The sequence below is a fragment of the Nestor notabilis genome, unplaced genomic scaffold (assembly GCF_000696875.1).
Source record: "Nestor notabilis isolate BGI_N333 unplaced genomic scaffold, ASM69687v1 scaffold10466, whole genome shotgun sequence".
NCBI classification, from domain to species: Eukaryota; Metazoa; Chordata; class Aves; order Psittaciformes; family Psittacidae; genus Nestor; species Nestor notabilis.
Window position 1 is genome coordinate 11414 of NW_009932385.1, and position 19077 is coordinate 30490.

At 43.3% G+C, this 19077-nt stretch overlaps 1 protein-coding gene across 1 annotated transcript in view; it reads right to left on the reverse strand.

The window, feature by feature from the left end:
- Nucleotides 1–265: 265 nt before the first annotated feature.
- Nucleotides 266–19077, reverse strand: part of NHSL1 (NHS-like 1) — a 51183-nt gene continuing 32371 nt past the window's right edge. The window contains exons 6-8 of the mRNA XM_010016362.1: nucleotides 5311–8733; nucleotides 4656–4785; nucleotides 266–1162 (exon numbers count right to left, since the gene is read on the reverse strand). Coding sequence (XP_010014664.1) covers nucleotides 445–1162; nucleotides 4656–4785; nucleotides 5311–8733 — 4271 coding nt within the window. The 3' untranslated portion in view covers nucleotides 266–444. The remainder of the gene's footprint in view (nucleotides 1163–4655; nucleotides 4786–5310; nucleotides 8734–19077) is intronic.

Sequence of the window (19077 nt, forward strand, 5' to 3'; positions counted from 1 at the left end):
CACTATGCTGCACCACTACAATGCTTCTGAAGCAAGCGTCCAGCTTGTACCACAGGAGCCTTCCCATTCCTCTTTTTCAGGCTTATTCCTACATGTTGCTTGCGCAATTACAGTCAAGAAAAAGAAAAACTTCACACCCCTACAGGCTCTGAGAAAACTCCCCCCCCCCCCCCACAAGAGGACTTCTAAGGCTTTACACAAAAAAACAAAATTCAACTGTTAACTTTCTTTAAGCCACAGACCACTCATTCAAAGCAAGTCCTCCCCACCCCAACCCAACCATGCAGAACTATCATTGCTTTAGCATTTAAACACACACATGCAGTTCATGGAATAAATGCTTAGCAAAGTAAACTTGTCCTGGTCTGGGCTTTCTTCTGGAATCTAGTCCTCTGTCATTCTCTAGACTAATATCCAATGCCTTTTGTCACTGTCTTATAACTTTCATTCAGCTGAAGGGCTTAGATACTTCCTTGAAGTACCTGGTTGAGTCAGTAAGTCTAGATGGGTTGGATCCAAGGTCTCCTTGCAGCCTGCCTCCTCAGCATATGGAAAGTCATTCACGTCCATTTCATCACTGTTAAACATATCAAGCTGTCTCTCTTGCTGCTCTTCCAAAGTCCTTCGGCCCCTGCCCTCTGACTGTTCCACCACCTCCCCATCTCCTTCACTAATGACGGTCATGGGGCTGCTCTGGATGCGGTTGCGGACATTGTACTTGCTGCTGGCAGCAGAGGGGGGTGTCCGGGACCGGCCGTACCTAGTGCCAGAGAAGGACATGCTCCTTGGCATCAGGCCCTCGCTCTTGGCCCACTCTTCCTGGGCCCGTTTGCTCTTGCTGGGTGAGCAGCTGGCAGGGCTGTCGGAAACATCTGGGGACACATCTGTCTTTGTCCGGTGGAACCGCGGGTCCGTGTTCTTCAACATCTCTGCTGCAGACATGCGAGAGCTGGTGTCGCAGCGGCTCCCCTTCTTCAGCAGCAGGGCTTTGAAGTTGTCGTTGCTGGTGCTGCTCTTGCGAACGCTCCTCTGAATAGATCCGGCTTGTTTGAGGGTAGTTAAGGTTGGGGAAGCACCAGTGGGAGTTACGGGGGGCGACGGAGAATGGTTGCGGGTACGGTCGTCTTCTGAGTCTTTACGGCCAAGGACTTTCCTTTTGGATCTGAGTGGGAAGAACAAAAGAAGAGGACCAAACAAAAAATTAAACTTTTTATCTCTCCTAATTAAACTCAGCTTAAAGGAATGACAATGAATTAAGCTAAAGCAGAGAGAGGGATAAGCGACAAGTAATCTAAATCTAAAGCATGAGTAAGAACACCACCAAAACTGTATAGGCATTAGTGAAGGTACTGGAGGTATAAGCTAAGTTTACTGTTCTTTTTCTGCAAATCTGGAACAACGGAACTACTAAAACTGGCAATATGATGTCCAAAACACTTCAGCGAATTTAGTGAATCAGGTTTCCTGGAGACAGTATTCAACTGCTAAGATTAATGCATTATAAAGATTACACACAGTGCCATTTTTCTGTTAGTTTGGGGGCCTGATAAAAAATAGCTTATCTACAGTATGTTGGGGTTTTCTGATTTTGGTTTGGTCTACTATTTCATTTGGTGCTCTCTGGAGAATTAGAAGCGCAGTTTAGTGTACTTGCTTTTAGAAAAGGATATTGCAGTGCACTGCTGCTGAAGTTAAGATGGAGTAAAGGGAGCCACAGGTGACCATTCTGGATTAAATAATTTAGAAAACAAGTCGCTGCCTCGCCCTAAGTATTAAATGAATAGTAAAAATTGAGTCTTCCAGCTTCTATTAAGATGAACAGACAAAATTCACAGTTCTGTTGGTGCTCTGTCATTGCAACTTTGTGACTAAATGAAGCAGAAACCAACTTCCTGACGTGAAAGTTATCTTTCCAAATGGAAGGATGGAGAGTTTTTTAATTTCAAGTAAAGCGCAGGGGTAACAAAAACAAAATTAAGAAACAGTTATGGAGGTGGGAATGAGTGGAAACTGGACTTCTATTGCCCCATTTTCCCATTATTAGAAATCTTACAGAAATGTTTTACATGCCTGGTAGCTGTAGCAAAGCTGCTTTGCTTCTTTGCAGGCTAAGCAAGAATTAATTCAGAAACATTGTAGAAAGGCTGATTTTACATATGCTATTTTGGCCAAAGTTTAAAACAAGTCAGGAGACTTGTTACAAGATTAGCATGCTATAATTTGGTATGAATTTTTATCAAGCATGTGTTCAATACAGATCGTTCCCCTTGTAAAACAGGTTTCTACTTAACGTGATCTTTAGCTCTACTTTCTTAAAGGCCTTGAGATTTTGCCAAGGCAAGTCCAAATGTCTTTATGCATTGCAGCCTATTGATAATAATCCTTCCTCCCCAGGAAACAAAGTAGCAGGATCTGTCAGCTGAGTAGGTGGCAGCAACAGACATTGCCATAAACTCTGCCAAGACTTCGGAGCGATGCTGTCTCTCTAGTGGTGAAGTTTATGCACAGATCACTTACAATGCCCCCACAGGCAGCTGTAACAGCTGCTATTTTCAGCTGCTGCTGCCTCCACCTGCCTTTCTGGAAGAAGAATGTAATACCAACATCCATTCAGCCTGAGGATGAATGGACATCAGAAGATAGCATGGGGATAAAATGATGAGTTTAGCAGTGGCAAACATAAGAACCTTGTCTGGATTTCACTGTGTGTCAGTACCATAGGCAGCAAGTGAATTTGGTGCTTGGATGCTCTGCGAGTCTCTACATGAACATGCGTGCACATGAGTTACAGGGAAAAGACTTCCCTTCATTAGGTTTTTGGCTGCCTATGGGTATCTTTAAACACTGAAATGCTGGGGTTGTACTGCTGCCAAAACCCAAATGAAATTCCAAATAAATGGAAAGCAAAATTCAGTTGCAAGGATCTTTAGGGCAAGACTTATCTTGGTTTGACGCTGAATTGCTAGACTGTGAATGCAGTGCAGAGCAGTCCATGCTTTTCTTAGCATGTATGAATTACATCAGAAACTTAAAATTAAGAACCAAATTTGGTTTTGGTGGCTTTTCAGACTGAGGTAGGGTATATATTAAAAGAAAACTGCGGCTTGAACTTTTTTTCCTGTCCTTAACGCATGTACCACTAAATTTCTCAGCTTACTCCAAAGCACATGTTCAGGAGTGCCAATTACTGAAATAACACCTTTTACAAATAGTGGTGGTAGTCGTGGGACCAACCCATTTTTAATGAATTAACAACCAAGGAAGATAGTAGTTCAAGTCTAAAGCCAGCAAAAGCAAGGTCTTAATAACAAACGTGTCAAGCAGTTTTAACTATGTCACATCCAGTTCCATTGTCCATTTCCCCATAAGCTCACAAATTATATGTATGTGCATACACACAGAGATCCACTCCCTATCTGCATACAGAATGGAGAAAGGCTACTGGCCAGAATACTTCATTCTAAAAACAGATTTGTCGCAGTCCTGGTAAGCTCCATGCAGCACAAATGCAACAGACTATTTTTAGAACAGCTTCCACAGGCCAAGTCCTAAAGAGTAACCGTGAGTTGTGAAAAGTCAGTATCATACGTATGGAATTTTTGTGACATCTGAAACAGAATAGTTTCAAAGATGAAAAGAATAGCATTTGCATCCCAAGTTCTGCAGTCTCCCAGCCACGTTCTCACAACAGGCTTTCCCCATGTCTCAGTGCTCCTGATGCAGAACTCATGCACAGCTCCAAAAACTGACTAAACACCTAAATAAACCTATACAGATGCTGCCAGGTGTTCTCTGTGACCAGATAAAGGAATGTCCCCTGTACCTTTCGAAGTTAAAGACAAAGCCACAAGATGGCACTACTACTACGTCGATTCTACTCTAAAAGCAAGCTCAGTAGTTCAGAGTGGTAATGGTCTTCTGTGTGTACTGTTTAAATGGTGCACACGTTTCATTTTGTGCTTTTTTTCTTCTTTTTTTTAGAACCTCAGGTGAACAGCACAAAAATCTAGTTGCCTATTGAAGATGATTTTGTTTTTAAGGGAAATGAATAATGTCATTGATAATAGAGCCAGTATTGCACATTTCATTCATGAACCAGTTTGACACAAGACACCCGACCTCAGGCTGGATTATGGCAAACTATAATCCAGCATTTGCCATATGTTTTGCCATATGACTGACATGTTGTGTTACTTGCCAGTTTCAGCCACGCTTGCCATGAAGCATTAGCGTTGAGCCTCTGTCCCAAACTGCACCATATAAGCAGCGAAGAGAGTAAAAAGAGATGGAGAAGAACGAGAATGAAAACAAAAAGATACACAGAAAAAGCAATAGCAGAGTTAATATGGCAGATTGAGAACAGTACAATAAATACTAGACGTAACTGGTACTTTAAGGGGCAGGACATTTATAACACAATCTACATTGATTTAATCTGGTCGCTTTTAGTTCAGAATTGATTAAATATATTTGTAGAACAATAAAACACAAGTTCTTTTATCTTCTTCATATATCACCTTAGTAGAAAGCTGGTAAATGTGTGCTTTCTGTTACAGCAAAGACTCTTGTAATTGGGTGTTTTAGTAAAACAACATTAAATTCATTTCTGGGAGAACTACAGGACCTGACTGTGGGAAAGGCAACTTCTGCAGTACCTGTGAATGGCTGCAAAAAGATCTTCGGTAGTCCTTGGTCTCGCTGGTGTTGCCACTCCATCTGTCTCTTCCCCATAACTATTGCTTGGCAGGAATGAACTATGTGCTGTATCTGATTCAAACACCTCCACTATGCAGAGAAAATGAACAATACTGTCAGTCCATCGTGGGAACCCAACAGGCATACAGTCCTAAAACCTGCCCTCACTGCCTCTGATCAAGTGAGCACACTGCTGTCATTGCTGTGATTTCAGAACAACACTTGCTGAGGAAACTGCAGTGCACAAAATGCCTGTGCTTGCTCTCACACACAGGCAGAGAACAACACTGAAAGAAAATCTGTGTGGCTTCCACTAATGCAAAATCAAAATTAACAAAGCTAACCACATTTTCACAGCATGAAATCTTAGCACGTTTAGATAAAGCATAATTTTCTTTCCATGTCTGCAATACTGAGAAGTCAGAAAGGAATTGTAAGAAATCTCATAAAGTATTAATTGAGTCCCTGCAACTTTTTTTAGGCTTATAGTTGTAACTATTGCAAGAGGTTCTTTCTCTGCAGAAGCCCACCTGAATGCTAGGACTGCTGTTCTCACTCCCCAGCTTCTTTAAAACACTGCTGCATCTGAAGAAAAGGCAGAGGAAAAAGACTCACCACTTTCGTTCTCTTGAGCTAGGTGCCCGTCGGTGTTACTGCCGCTGTCGTGGCTGCTGCCTGAACTGCTTCCTTCATCAAAAGCAGACTGCTCCTCCTGCCTGGGTTCTTCTTGAACTGGTGATGCAGCAGGCTGTACCACAAAGGCATTAGCTCCCACTGTCTCCGAGAAGGTGAATCCGGCAGCTCCTCCCTCAGGAACCAGGCTGCCAGAGTCCATCTCGCTAGAACTGAGTCCATCTGTAAGACAATTTCTCGCCTCCTCGCAGTGTGCAAGCACAGCGTCTCTCTTAGTTGGGCTTGATGTGCTTCCGACAGTATCACTCACTTCAGCTATTTTCTCCACTGTAAGATCTAACTGTGGAGGTGGTACAACAAGGAACAGTTTGGGTTTCTTTGAAATAGGAGGTGGTTTCTTGCTTGGCAATACGACCTGAGTCTTGCTGGAAGATGCTGGTGACCCCTGAAGTGAGATGCCAGAATGGAGGTCTTCACTCTGCACTGGAGGCTCAGGTGTGTCTTCACCAGTTGTCCCCAGTGCATCAGCTTCAAAAGACTTGTTTAGACCCATTGCACTTGCAGGCTTTTGATCGCTGTCAAGTGCAGGCACATTATCAGAGAGAACGACAGGAGAACCCCGAGCCAGTGTCTGAACTGAGTTTTTAAATGAAGTGCCTTGAGTTTTCATTTCCTCTTCACCTAAGCTGCTGCTGAGTCTCAGTGAGAGAGATGGCTTCAGGGGAGACTGAGATGATGAATTCACAGTACCCTTTTCCTGAGAGGCCGTTTCAGAAGCAGATTCAGGTGATGGTTCACCTTCTGTCACTTTTTTCACAGACCTCAGCTGCACCATTTGCAATGCTTTGGTAGTTACTAAGGGCATCACAGGTCTCGATGCATCTTGCTTGTTGAGTGGCTGTTTCACTGGACTGTAGCAAGAATCTTCCTGGTTACCTCTCTTAAAAGAATACTGTTGGTATATTGTTGCACCTTTTGTTAGTTTGGGATCAAGAGGTGGTGCTGGTGGCGGGACAGCTAAGGGGAAAATGGAAGGAGGAGGAGCAGGGGAAGAGAACGAACTGATGGAGGCTTCTTGTGGAAACCATGGGACAGTCTGGGCAAAGGAAGAATTTACATCAGCTTCTGGCGGCGGAGGGGGGAACGTGGGAGAGGCTGGCAGTGGTGACAAATCCATGACTTCTGCTGGAGGAGGTGGAGGTGGAGGAGAAACTTCAGGGCAATGTGGAGGAGGTGTTGGAAGAAGAGGTGGCGGAGGGGGAGCACCAGAATCCGGAGCAGAGCTCAGGGCAGGGTCCAGTTTCTTCACACTCACGCTCCCTTCAGTAGATGTATTTGAAGAAAGAGAAGTAGAGGAGGAAGACATGGAGAGCGAAGACAGAAGAGAGGATTTCCTTTCAGGCACTTTAGGCTTCAGCTTGGATTTCCCATTTCCTGATGATGAAGATTTTAAAATTACAGGCACTGGAGTAAGTGCAGTGGGTGTATTGGACTGGCTGGAGTACCCACTCGATGGCGATGTGACTCGGTGGGATTTCTCCGGAGAAGTGCTCTTTGGTTTGGCCAGTCCACTGGGCACTTGTGGCACGGAAGCCCTTGAGCCATCACTGAAGTGGCTGATGCTGTAATCGCTGAGAGCAGAGGATGTACTGGCAGAATGGGTCACTGGGGATTTTACCTGGTCGTCTGCCACTGCTGCATAGTCACTGTAGTAACCCCACTGGTCTGCATACTCTGACTTGATGCTACTTGTTTCACTCTGCGAGGGGGTGACCGTGCAGATGGAGTAAAGGTTTGGAGCAGTGGTGGACATCATACTGCTGCTTGCACTGATTGAGCTTTGGCTGCGGGAACGCAACACCCAGGGATCCTCATAATCACTGCAGGGGCTCTGGGAAGGGGAGCTGCCATTTTTGCATTTGAGATTCAACTGCAGAGAATGCTGCAGGGTGGCAATGAGGGTTTCATCAAGTACCTGTCCATTTGACTGGGCTTTTTTCTTGGGCATCCTTCTGAGTGAGTCTGTTCTGGATGGCGGCAAAGGCGGCTTCTTTGCCTTTTTCAGAGAGATGTTTCTTACAAGGGATTTTTCACCTTGGCCTGACTGGTCATCCTGATGTTTCTTCTCCTTTCCTTCAAAGACATTTATCACGCTGTCTCTGGAGTTCCCAAAACCATTAGTACTATCGCAAGACATGTCTGACTTCAGTCCAGAGTCCGTATGCATGGAACCGTAATAACCATCATGGTCCACAGAATACAGAGAAGTAGAATCGTCCCTGACCGAAGTCCTCTCCAGGCTGCTGCTGCTCAGGTTGCTCCTGGGAGTGGCACAGCCTGGTGTGCTACAAACCACCTTGTGTGAAGGAGTCTCACTGTTTTCTGCAGACTTGTATAGCCAATGCTCTGTGCTGTTCACTGCTGCTTGTGCTTGCTCCCCTGAACAGCTAGAATCACTCCGACCATCGCTGTCCTGGGAAGGATTTGGTAAAGCGAGATTGTTCCTACAGCTGTAGCCCATGCTCTGAGACCCAGCCTCTGCATTTCCAGGAGTGCTAAGAGAGACAGCAGAGTCACCGAGAGAAAGCATCATGACAGCATTAGATGGGATGGTATCTGATGTCTGAGAGTGACGTGTGGAGCTACTCTCACTCCAGTTACCGCTTGAAGAATGGTGATCTTCTTTTCCACTTACTGCACTGCTGGCAACAGGATTGTCTCTTGGCTTTGGATAGGCAGTGGAGCTGGTAATTTTACTATCCAATGATCCAACACTCTGGGCAGCGTGAATAACAATAACTTCTGAAGAGGATGACAGTGTTGCATTGGGTATGATGCTTGTTGAGTAGGTGGCATGAGGAGAGACCACACATGCTGGGCTTGCGGACTTTTCGCTATCATAGCTTCTCATCTCTTGAGACTTCGGCCTCGACAGGGTCCCTGTTGTGGAATTATTCCTCAGATGCACAACACTATCATCCACTTGCAGTTTACTTATCTGGTGGGGTAAAGAGCCAGCGATGTCTTCTGTCTGCCTAGAGAAGCTCTGTGTCTGCTCTAGGGACTGCAGAGACACTCTTGCACCAGCCCGAGGCAAGCTGTGAAAACCTATGTCGCTATTTTGGCGAGAAGCAAATATAACTGCAGCAGAATCACTCATCACTGACATGTTTCCAGATGAGCTGGAGAACTGAGACATCTGGGCTGCAATGCCTTGTCCTTTCTGCGCTCGTATTCTTCTCATTGAAGGGGGCACAACTTTAACTTCCTCCGTCTGGCAGCTGGTGTCCTTGGTTTCAGAACGCTGCATAGCAGAGCGGTAGCTGTCTAGTCTCCCTAGCGTGGAACAGTGATCTGGGACATACATCGAATGCCCTCGGAAATCACTTTGGCCAGTGCCAACTGCTGGAGTCAAAATAAAATAATTATTTCTTGAAGCACAAATTCACAATTGTCTTCTTACTCATTTAAAACCAAAGAACCCCAGCAAACAGCTTGATTGATCCCCATGCTCTTGCAGGTTATGCCTTCCGAAAAAGAATTTGCAACAATGGATTTTGCACAGGCATCCTGTGTTTTCTGCATTTCTCTTCCCTTTTTCCTTATTACCAGGAATCTTCTGCTTACAGAATCGTCTGCGTTCCTGCCGCACATTCGACACATGAAATCCTCTGTTTATGACATGGTAATAATTTCCATAGTAATCAGTTATGTCAGAAACCAAGTAGTACTATTTTACTTCCAGTAGGCAAAGCAGCAGGAACAGACAAAAGCCTGAGAAACGTGAAGTGTGTTTCCATGCTAATGCCTCATGCAATAAAGAAAAGGGGAAGGAAATCTGAAGACTAATATGAATAATCAGATCTGCTTCTTTAAAGCATTATACTTCAGAAAAAAAAACCAATTTCAGGAGGCACGGATAGCTCTCCAAGCCTTGCTGTTCATCTGAAAGGAGGCTAACACATTGGAACATGCATTGTTTTACCACAAATAATATACGTGCTCTAACAGCATTTATACAAAGACATTATCCAGCACTGCAAAGAAAACCATTAAATAACATTTCTCCATACAACTACTTTCTATTTTTCATATAGGAAAAACTCTTAAGAAATGGGGAAAAGAAACAGCCAGTACTGATGGTCGTCTCATCCTCAGCACCATCACGAAATAAAAAATAACTGCACTTTTTAAAAAGAAATAATAATCATATATTGGCATATAAAAATTCCAACTTTGAGGATAATGGAAAAACAGGTTTAGTGCAAAATACAGTTAGCACTGGGTCAGTAGAAAGGACTCCAGGGTTCTTTTAAATTTACATTTTTATTGGTAGCTGCCTTTTAAAATCAAAACCAGAGCACTGCTTTAAAATTAGTGTGTGTAAGGCTGTTGCTTTTCTATTCAGTTGCATTACTGTATAAATAGCAGACACAAACGGCAGGCGTGCTGCTGGAGATGCTTGTGAGGATGCTGCATATGTCACTGCGGGGGAAAATTGGTTATTTCAAGTCTCCGCCTTAGCTAGTCTTACAGCAGCAGTGAAGTAACAAGCACGCCTGATAGGACTGTTCTCCTTTCATATTTACTATATGAAACTGGATCAGGTATTCTTATCATGCAGCTTTAAACACCACTTAAAGGACATTTAATTATCCTTATTCTTGGCAGGCAAAAGAGGCGTTTTAGAACAAGGAAAAGAGGGCTCTGAAAAGGCTACAGTGAAAGCAGCACACACAAAAAGATTGTTTACTTCTTTTCCCCAGGCACATAAGTAGTCTTTTAGCAGCTTGAAGCCTATTTAGTTTGCTTTGTGTAGGTTCTCTTGCTCTCATGAAAATGTAGCCTCTTTCTGCTTCTGGTAGAGGTTTGCAGCAAGGCTAGGTACTCAGATGCTGGCAAACGTCTTGGATAATCTAATATGAGATACTGTCAGAACAGATGGACTACTGCAGCCAACCAAGAGAGCTATTTACATATTCTGTATACAGTTATTAGGAGCAGTACAGTAAGAAAAATAATTTAGTTTTGCTTTCCATGTGTATTTTTTTTTTGTATAGAATCAGTGTGTCCCCCTTTGGTTAAGAGAGATACAAACATCAAAGCAGACGTTACAAATGTTTCTGGAACTGTTACATTACTGATGACAACTATTAGCCAATTAAAAATATCCGGTAATAAAAATCTGTGTACTAAATAACCAGAGATGGGGTATTTTCTTCTTCTTCTGCCACTAAGAGATACACACATGCACACAAATACACACACACGACAGATGGATGGGGCTGGTGGAGACTGAAGCTGTCAGCACTACTAGAAGTATCTAACACTGTCACATACTGACCTGTGGCTGAGAGCACCTCATTTCAGTATGTGGTATGTTTGTATTCACAAAGGAAGCTAAATGCACTCTGCTTCACAAGCGGTGTAATACAGATGGATGGTTTATGCTTGTTTACAACGTTACTGCTAGGGAAGGTAAATGGCAAAGTGGAACAACACTGGACTTACTAACCAACCTCTTCCTCTTTCCAAAACCAGGAGTGTTAGAATGCATTACTGGGACGTGCTGTTCATGGCAAATGCACAGTGATACCCAAGATACCAAATTAAACCTTGGCATTGTATCTGTGCCATCAAATAAAAGAGGCCAAGGATGGCTGTACCAAAATGCCTGGGGGAGCAGGCCCTGCCCCATCCCCTGGCACCCATGCCCAGGCAGAGACTGGGGGACTGCTGGCTGGCCCAGGTCAGAGCAGTGCCAGAGGAACATGCCAACAAGAGGGCAGCATGGACAACCTCAGGATGTTGCTGAGCAGCAGTGCTAGCCCTGTGTCTGCTGCCAGAATAGATGTAACTTAGGGTCCAGTCTAACACGCTCATGTAAACTGCATAAATGCACTCAACAGCAGTAAATCTTTACAACCTTGATACTGCAGAGAAGCCCATCAGGGCAGGTCTTTGCACCAGTGTGAGGCCTCTTGTAGTTAGAATGGTTGAGAGCCCAATAGAAGGGTCAAACCAGCCCAGACTCAGAATTATAAACTACAGGGCTATACTGTTCAATCATTATAGGAGATATGGTCAGGGAAGGGACTTTCCACAGCTGTTGCTATCGTAAGAACACAACTCTGAGGTTTTAACTATTTCTTGTAGAATTGCAACATATTCTGAAATTACTTCAGCTTTACTTTTAGCTTCATATGTGTGCACAATCTCATGCAAAGCTGTGAGGGTTTACTTGTCCTTTATAATACAGCAATTGCTCTTTTTACAGTTCCATTTCCTGAAGAGGGACAACAGAAATCTGCAGGGAAAACGGTCCAAAAAAACCCTCAGCCAAAGCCTGTTGACTCAAGTATTCTCTTAAAATATGGAGGTTTTTAAGATTTTGGTGGAATTCAGAGGAGGGTAGTGAGGAGTATTTTGTTTGCAATTTATAAATGAACTGTAAAGCCCTCAGTCACTTCCATCATAACACTGAAAAGCAAGGGTCTTCAAAACCCCTTAGAATCAAGCCACCTTTCTTGGCACTGCAGCTAGAAGATGAACAATCCAATTCCAAGGGACAGCTCAAACCTTTAATTGATTATTACATTGAAAGTGCTATATCTCTCAGGAAACCTCTACTTAAATAAATAGTCAGAAGTTAAAAGATTTCTGCAACACCAAATTTTGGAACTGTATCAGAGCTTTTGAAGAGTACCATCCACAAGTCCATCTAGTTTCAGGGGTGATGTCTGAGCAGACAGCAGCAAAAAATATGGCAGAACAGGACACTGGGTTACAGATGCTGAATGTTAAGAAGTCAGAAGTGGCTGCAGTTTGGTGATCTGATAAATGTGGCTGAAAGTAATTAATAATCATCTTGTCTGCATTTTACATTATCAGGTGTCCAGCAGCTGTGCAGCCAGCACTATGTCCACCATAGGAGACCTGTATCCATACTCCTTATTACTCATTGCTATGCTGGAGATACCTCTGAGGCAAATGCTCTTCCCTAATGCACATGTTCAGCGTAGACTCCAGCAGCAAGTAACGAACACCCACTATCTGAAACAATCAAAACATGTGACATGTTTAACAACTCTTGCATGGAAGCACAAATTAGAGGTTCAAATGCACACCTTAGCTCCAAGCACTTGATCCAAGATAGGTGCATACAGGTGTCCTGGGTTCAGCTACAGCAGTCATTTTTTCTCCTTCTTAGTAGCTGGTGCAGTGCTGTGTTTTTGACTTTCAGTCTGGGAACAACGCTGATAACACCGATGTTTTTAGTTGTTGCTAAGTAATGTTTACTCTGACCAAGGACTTTCTCAGTCTCATGCTTTGCCAGAGAGGAGGGGAAGCCAGGAGGAAGCAGAGGCAGGACACCTGACCCAAACTGGCCAAAGGGGTATTCCATACCACAGCACGTCATGCCCAGTATATAAACTGGGGAGAGTTACCCGGAAGGCCCAGATCGCTGCTCGGGTCGGGCTGGGTATCGGTCGGCGGGTGGTGAGCGGTTGTGTCCTTTTCCCTTGTTATTCCTCTTATCATTATTACTGGTAGCAGTAGTGGTTTGTATTATACCTTAGTTACTGGAGAGCTGTTATCTCAACTCGTGGGAGTTACATTCCTTCGATTCTCCTCCCCATCCCTCCGGGAGCGGGGGGAGGAAGGAAAAGGGGGGGAGTGAGCGAGCGGCTGCGTGGTTCCAAGTTGCCGGCTGGGTTTGAACCACGACAACAGGTTACACCAGTTTTCCCTAACTGTGGGAGTTACTGGTGTTGTTCATTAGAGATGACAGGGATTGAGACTGATGGCAAATCTGATGGAAAATGAAAGTGTCTGCATGTAGTCCCTAGGGCCAGGTACTAGCTCCTAGAAGACTCCTTGTGACTGATCTGGTGGTACCAGCAGCCTGCTCTGACAATCAGCAGAAAGGTACTCTGCATTGAGTGTGTAAAATGAGGATTTGAGAGGATATAAAGTGTGTGTGTTGATATAAGAAACTAGTTTCAACTAGTATATAGAAGTAATCTTTCTTTCCAAACTTCTTCTGACTAACCATTCCTACCAGAACCACTTGTTTCTTGTGCCACAGGCACATTCCTAAGATTTGTTGCTTTTATCTTCTCCTCCAGCCCCACCTAGCAATCCTCCTCCAAACCTGGTGACATGGCCAAGTCACTGTGCAGGCACCAAAACTTTCAGTGTTACAGAAAGAGATTCTTCATCTATTTTACCCTAGCACTCACATAACAAATGATTTTTAATAGACACTCAACAAGAAACAGACAAGTACATCAGTCTTATGGTAATTTATGGAATTTTCACTGTGCTCCATGAAGCATCTACAATCTCTCAGAGGGGAGAAAAATATCGCAGAGAATCCTGTGATACTTTTCAGTACTGCCAGCTAAAAAATATCCTGATTCCCTGCATATATCACTGCCACCCTGAAAAGGAGAATTTTGATGGAAATATAAGGAATTTAAGTTTTCTCGATTCTGTTCATTTCACTAACTGAACAGCCCCTGGTAAAGATTGTATTCCTGACATTTCTGTCTTTCATCCCCCATTATGAAAAAGCAGATGATATGTACTCTGGATACATCCCTGCGTAAATAATGCTGGAAATGTACAATGTTGAGAAACTACAGCTATAAACCCAGTATTAGTTAAAACACACAATTAACTCTGAAATTCAGAGGCACATAACCCTCCAAATACTGTTAAAGTTGCAGCTTGAAGCAGGTACAGAATTACTTTGCTTGAACAGCTGGATATTTGTGTTGTATTTCTATAGATATTGCGGATACTACTGCATAACCAGGACTCTTCTTACTTGTGGGACCTGTAACTTGAACGACTGCTAGTGCTGAAGGCACTGATTGTAAAAGAGTATCAATTAAGAGGAGTCTTCCATAGAATAGCTTAGTTCGCAAAGATCAGAAGGACTTATGTGCCCCCATATTGCTGAGATGGAACTGCTTCCTCTAGGACACGTCAGAGGAGAAGCTTCAATAGTCCCAAATGATCCTGGGATGCTGCCAGCTGGGGCCAGCAGGGAGTTTGAGCTCTGCCATGAGAAAGCAAATGAGGCACTGACAGTTCAGGTGTCAGTCATATCCATCCTAATGACTGATGGGAGGTCCTATAGGTGACAACTTATTATGAGCTACTAAAAATGGGAGGCAAGGGAAATGAGATGAAGAAAAGCATACAAGGTCAAACTGGCCCTCTGAACCCTTTGGTCAGGAAGAAAAGAAAAATTCAGATGGTGTTGGTGGTCCAAATCACAGACCTGTAAAGATTCTGAATTGCACTTTAAGGTGGAAAAACAAAGCATTGAAATTATCCAAAGTACATGCAAAGCATAAAACTGTAAGACATTTTTTGAAAACCAAGAGACGACAGAAACTTTCTGTTTGATTAAAGTGCCTGTCAGAAGAAGAAATCAGAGAAAAACTCAAAGACGGTTTCTTCTCCCCTGCTTTGGTGAGGTATGTCTGTTTGGAAGATAAACTGTGGTGAAACTGAGACTCAGGTCTGGGACCTGTTCCTCCTGCAAGACAGGGAGGGAATCTGAGACACCAGAAGCTGTCCATCGGTGTGTGGGACTGCACCGGTGCAGAGATCCGGAGAAACATTCACAACCAGGTAACGTGGTACCTTCACAAAAAGACAGTTAGTATCAGCCAGACCCTAGAGCACTCACATGGAGAAGGGACCATGGAAACATGATAGTATTTTGCTGCCTTTATTTCAGCTGGGGTGCTGCAAAGTGTGAAGGAAGCTGAAGATAACCAAGAGCCAAGAAATGAGCAAGGCCTGCAACTGGTTCTCCCAGAAAGCTGCTCATCCCTACCAAACTTCTGCTTGGGAATCATCTTGCCTGAGGGCAGAATACCAGTTTGCATGTCAGGGACCATCTGAAGAAGACAGCTAGAGGGGATTGATAAATGGCAACAAGAGCAGAGAAACTGAGAGCACAGAAACCTGAATTAAAACATCATCTCGAAGTTTCTTGACCTTTCTGCAGTTTTGATCCAACACTGACTCCATTAAATATATATATCTATATATTTATGTTCTGTAGGACAATGAAGTTAATTCAGAAGTATGCAAAACAATTTTTTTTCACTGCTGTTTTTTGCAGAGACGAATGCTTTGCCTTCTCTGCTTAGTTTGGCGTTACTCTGCTAAATAATACTAAGAGGGTCCTGCTGTTAAAAAACAACTGTTCAGAAAAGAACTGGCATTTCTAAACTGGTAGGCATCTCATACTCTTATTGTGTCTCAGAATCGCATCCACCACATTGCGTTTTATTTACAAAGCATTTTTTTATGTGGAAGTTTCTAGGCTATGCAGAGAGATTGGTTCATCGCTGGAAGACACCTGTGAAAACACAGCAGTACAATGCTCAAAAGTAGGAATGTTTAAAGATACTTTCAGCACATGCCTCATGGGTGCAGTTAATAATTCCTTTCAGTACGTCTGGCTAAATTCTACGAGGGTACCATGGCCACTGAGCTCAGGCCAGCACTCAGCACAGACCTTCCCTTCTGTTTGGTCTTTTTTGTTCCAAAGGAGCCAAAGCAGCCAAGGGAGAACCCCAGCAGCTTGGCCTGGCAGAGGCTCTTCCAGGCCCTCTCGCAAGAAATGAAAATAGTTCAAGCTTGGTTGAAGCTTTGAGGTTCTCTCAAGTTTCTGCTTCTTTCTGAAGGATAAACAAGATGTAACAAGAATCTGCTGTACATGTTGGTTATTTAGCCTGTGCACAGCAAATTTGGTGTACCAAGGGATTTTGATCTTTGTGTAAATATTATAGCCATTCACAGCAATGCTTTAGGGGAGAAACAAAGAGATTTATTCACAGCTGAAACCACAGGGAGAATGTCGATAGGCACAATGCAATTGCTTGATTTGGAGTTTAGTCCAGATCCTTGTTCTGATCAAATGAACTGTGGAATGTTTTAAAACAACTCGTTGTTTGTTTTGGGACGGTGTAAGAGAAATAGAGAACGGATGGCTATGGAAATATTTGGGGAGTGATAGGGGAGAAAAGGTAGAAAGAACACTGAACAAGGATGGGAGAGACTTAATTTATTCCCAGCCTTGCCAGCGGCCTGGTGGGTGACTCCAGCTAAGTCACTTCACTGCAGTGTGCCTGCTTTTCCCATCTATAAGATGAAGACACTGATAACGCCTGTCTTTTCAAGTGCACTTTGTTTCCAGTGATGGAAAGCAATACGCTAAAAGGATGGATGCTGCCATCAGAGAGTCTTCCTGGCATACATTTTGCTGTCTGGACAACATACAACTACCACAGAAGCAACATGAAGCTCCTAAGGCAACTTCCACTGTAGGACAGATGGCTGAAGCCCTGTGTGCCTGCCGGTTGTGGGCCAGTGAACTGTCCAGAGCGAGCTCCTAGAGTGAGATACTGCCAGCCCTGAAATTTCTGCAACTTAAAATAGGAGCCAAGGAAAACCTTTAAGCAGTGCAACATGAAGTGTGCTCAGCACAAAGATGAAAGACCAAAATCAAGACCATAAAACCTGTCACTCTTAGCAAACAGGTTGGCAAAAGCCACAAACTTCTTTTAAGATATTAACTGAAGAATTCTTTTTAAGATAGATGCCACATGCATTCTCAGTTTACTGCACTGGGTAAACCACACTCGATGTTTTCAAGCATGAAGTGTTTTTCAACCATTAAGTGGTTACAAACATAACCGCAGAGTTTTGGAAATGCTGCCAGCAGGAAGCACTCTCCACACATCCACCCAAGTACTGCTGTCACCCATTTCAAAATCCAAGTGCCTGAAAGAGTGGTGGGAACCCCAACAAGTGACAAATAGTAGTGTGGAAGAAAATGTTCTGTCTTCTCCACTACCAGCCCTCAAGGTAGGTCCTACATGTGTCAAAGACAATCTCTATCGAAAACTATGACCTTGGCATGTGCGTCGTTTTCAGAATATCACACTGGACTCAAGACCACTGTAACAACCCTGAAAATGAACAGTTGAAGCAATGTCCTGTGTCAGTTTTGCATTTAAGCTGCACAAGCATTTTCAAGGAGCACAAGTCATTTCATTTCAGCTCTAGACGAGAGCAAAGCGATTTAGCTTAAGATGGAAGAAGGGGATGTAAAAAGCATCCATCCTGAACAGATTAGAGAGGATGAGGGTTGTCTCTACTCCTCAAACCAGCTGTAGACATGGTATCTGAGGGATTAGCCTCAAAAACTTGTAACAGGAGAAGGGAATCTTTTGTTAAGAATAATTCTATATTAAGAGTTTTATGTAGCTGTGTTTCCGAATTTGATCTTTCTTTGTTTAGAACACATCTATTTTATTTAACTCTCAAGCTTGCTTATAATTGACTGCAAGGCTGATGATGTTCTCTTTCAGGAAATAACAAATTCAAGTGTTGATCTCCAGGAGGACTTCAAGTCCATAAAGTGTCTCTTGACAGGTGGCAAGGCCCGCTATGGACAGTGAAGAGGAAGGAAGAGAATCCACAGTATGAGGAGGAGGTCCCTACGGCAGATACAAAACAGCCTCCCTCCCACAAGAAGAGATGGACGAAGATACCTGACACCTCTGGACAAATCTCAGACCAACAGTTAGAAATAAATTCATTAAATGAGATGCAAAAGTAATGAAACTTCAAGCTGCCTAGCTTCAGCTGTCCTGACAGGGGTTAGGTCAAAAGAATTTTCTTTCTTGAGGCGGAGGATTCCCACGGCTGGGCACTGTTTCATTATAGATGCTGAAGGAGCACAGTTCCACTCACAGACTGTTCTTCATGTACTTGCTCATTTCTTGGCTTTCTCTACACATGGCCCTCTAGCTCATTTCAAACCCATCCAGACAAGCTACATCTTTTTGCTTCTGTTTCTGAAAAATCTAGACAAAGAACCCAGTATTGAAAAATATAAAAGAGATGCAAAATGCAAGGTAGTAAAACTTACTGAAATCGCCTATATCCCCATGTAAAGAACCTAAAATTACGTTCTGCCAGACTATTTTAAAAGACATTCTTCCCTTACTACTACAAAAAAAAAAAAAGAAAAAAGAGGGGAAAATAATTTTCTCTGTGGAGTTACCATTGGGGAAAAACTGAAACATCATCTTAAAAAATAAGAATGACCAGATTCACTTCAAGAAGTTCTGCAAAAAGTGTCTGAAAGGTCTGCCAAAATCCAGACTGCTTCATCAGCTTTGAATATCAAGTATGCTACTAACTGTGAAAGAGAACAGCCTGAGGTAGCATAAATGGGACTGGGTAGGCATTTTCACTTTGGAATATATGCAATAGCTAATGAGCCCGTGTAAACTACTTCCAACCAAATAACACTGATACTTAAGGGTCACCAACTACATCTAAACTGAACTGGAAAGTACATGGGTTTTCAGTGCTGATGCAAGTCTCACCAGATTGGGGAAGGCATCTATGAATTGTTTTACTCCATTGGGTAATTATTCACAAGCCAAAATGCCTGCCCACTTTGGTTTTGCTTCAGTGAACATCCTGGAGGAGCAGCCCAAATCTCCAGGAAAGCACTAAAGACCAGAAACCTTACATCCCTGCAGATTTCCGCTGTACCAATACAGCATTTACCAAATACCCTTGATCCTTTCAACAGATGGAAGTCAACAGATAAAACGTCCTAATTTCCTGATGCACAAGGTGGCAAGGAGGCACACATGTATCTGTAACTGTAATAGGCTATCAGACTGTATTGGTTTCATG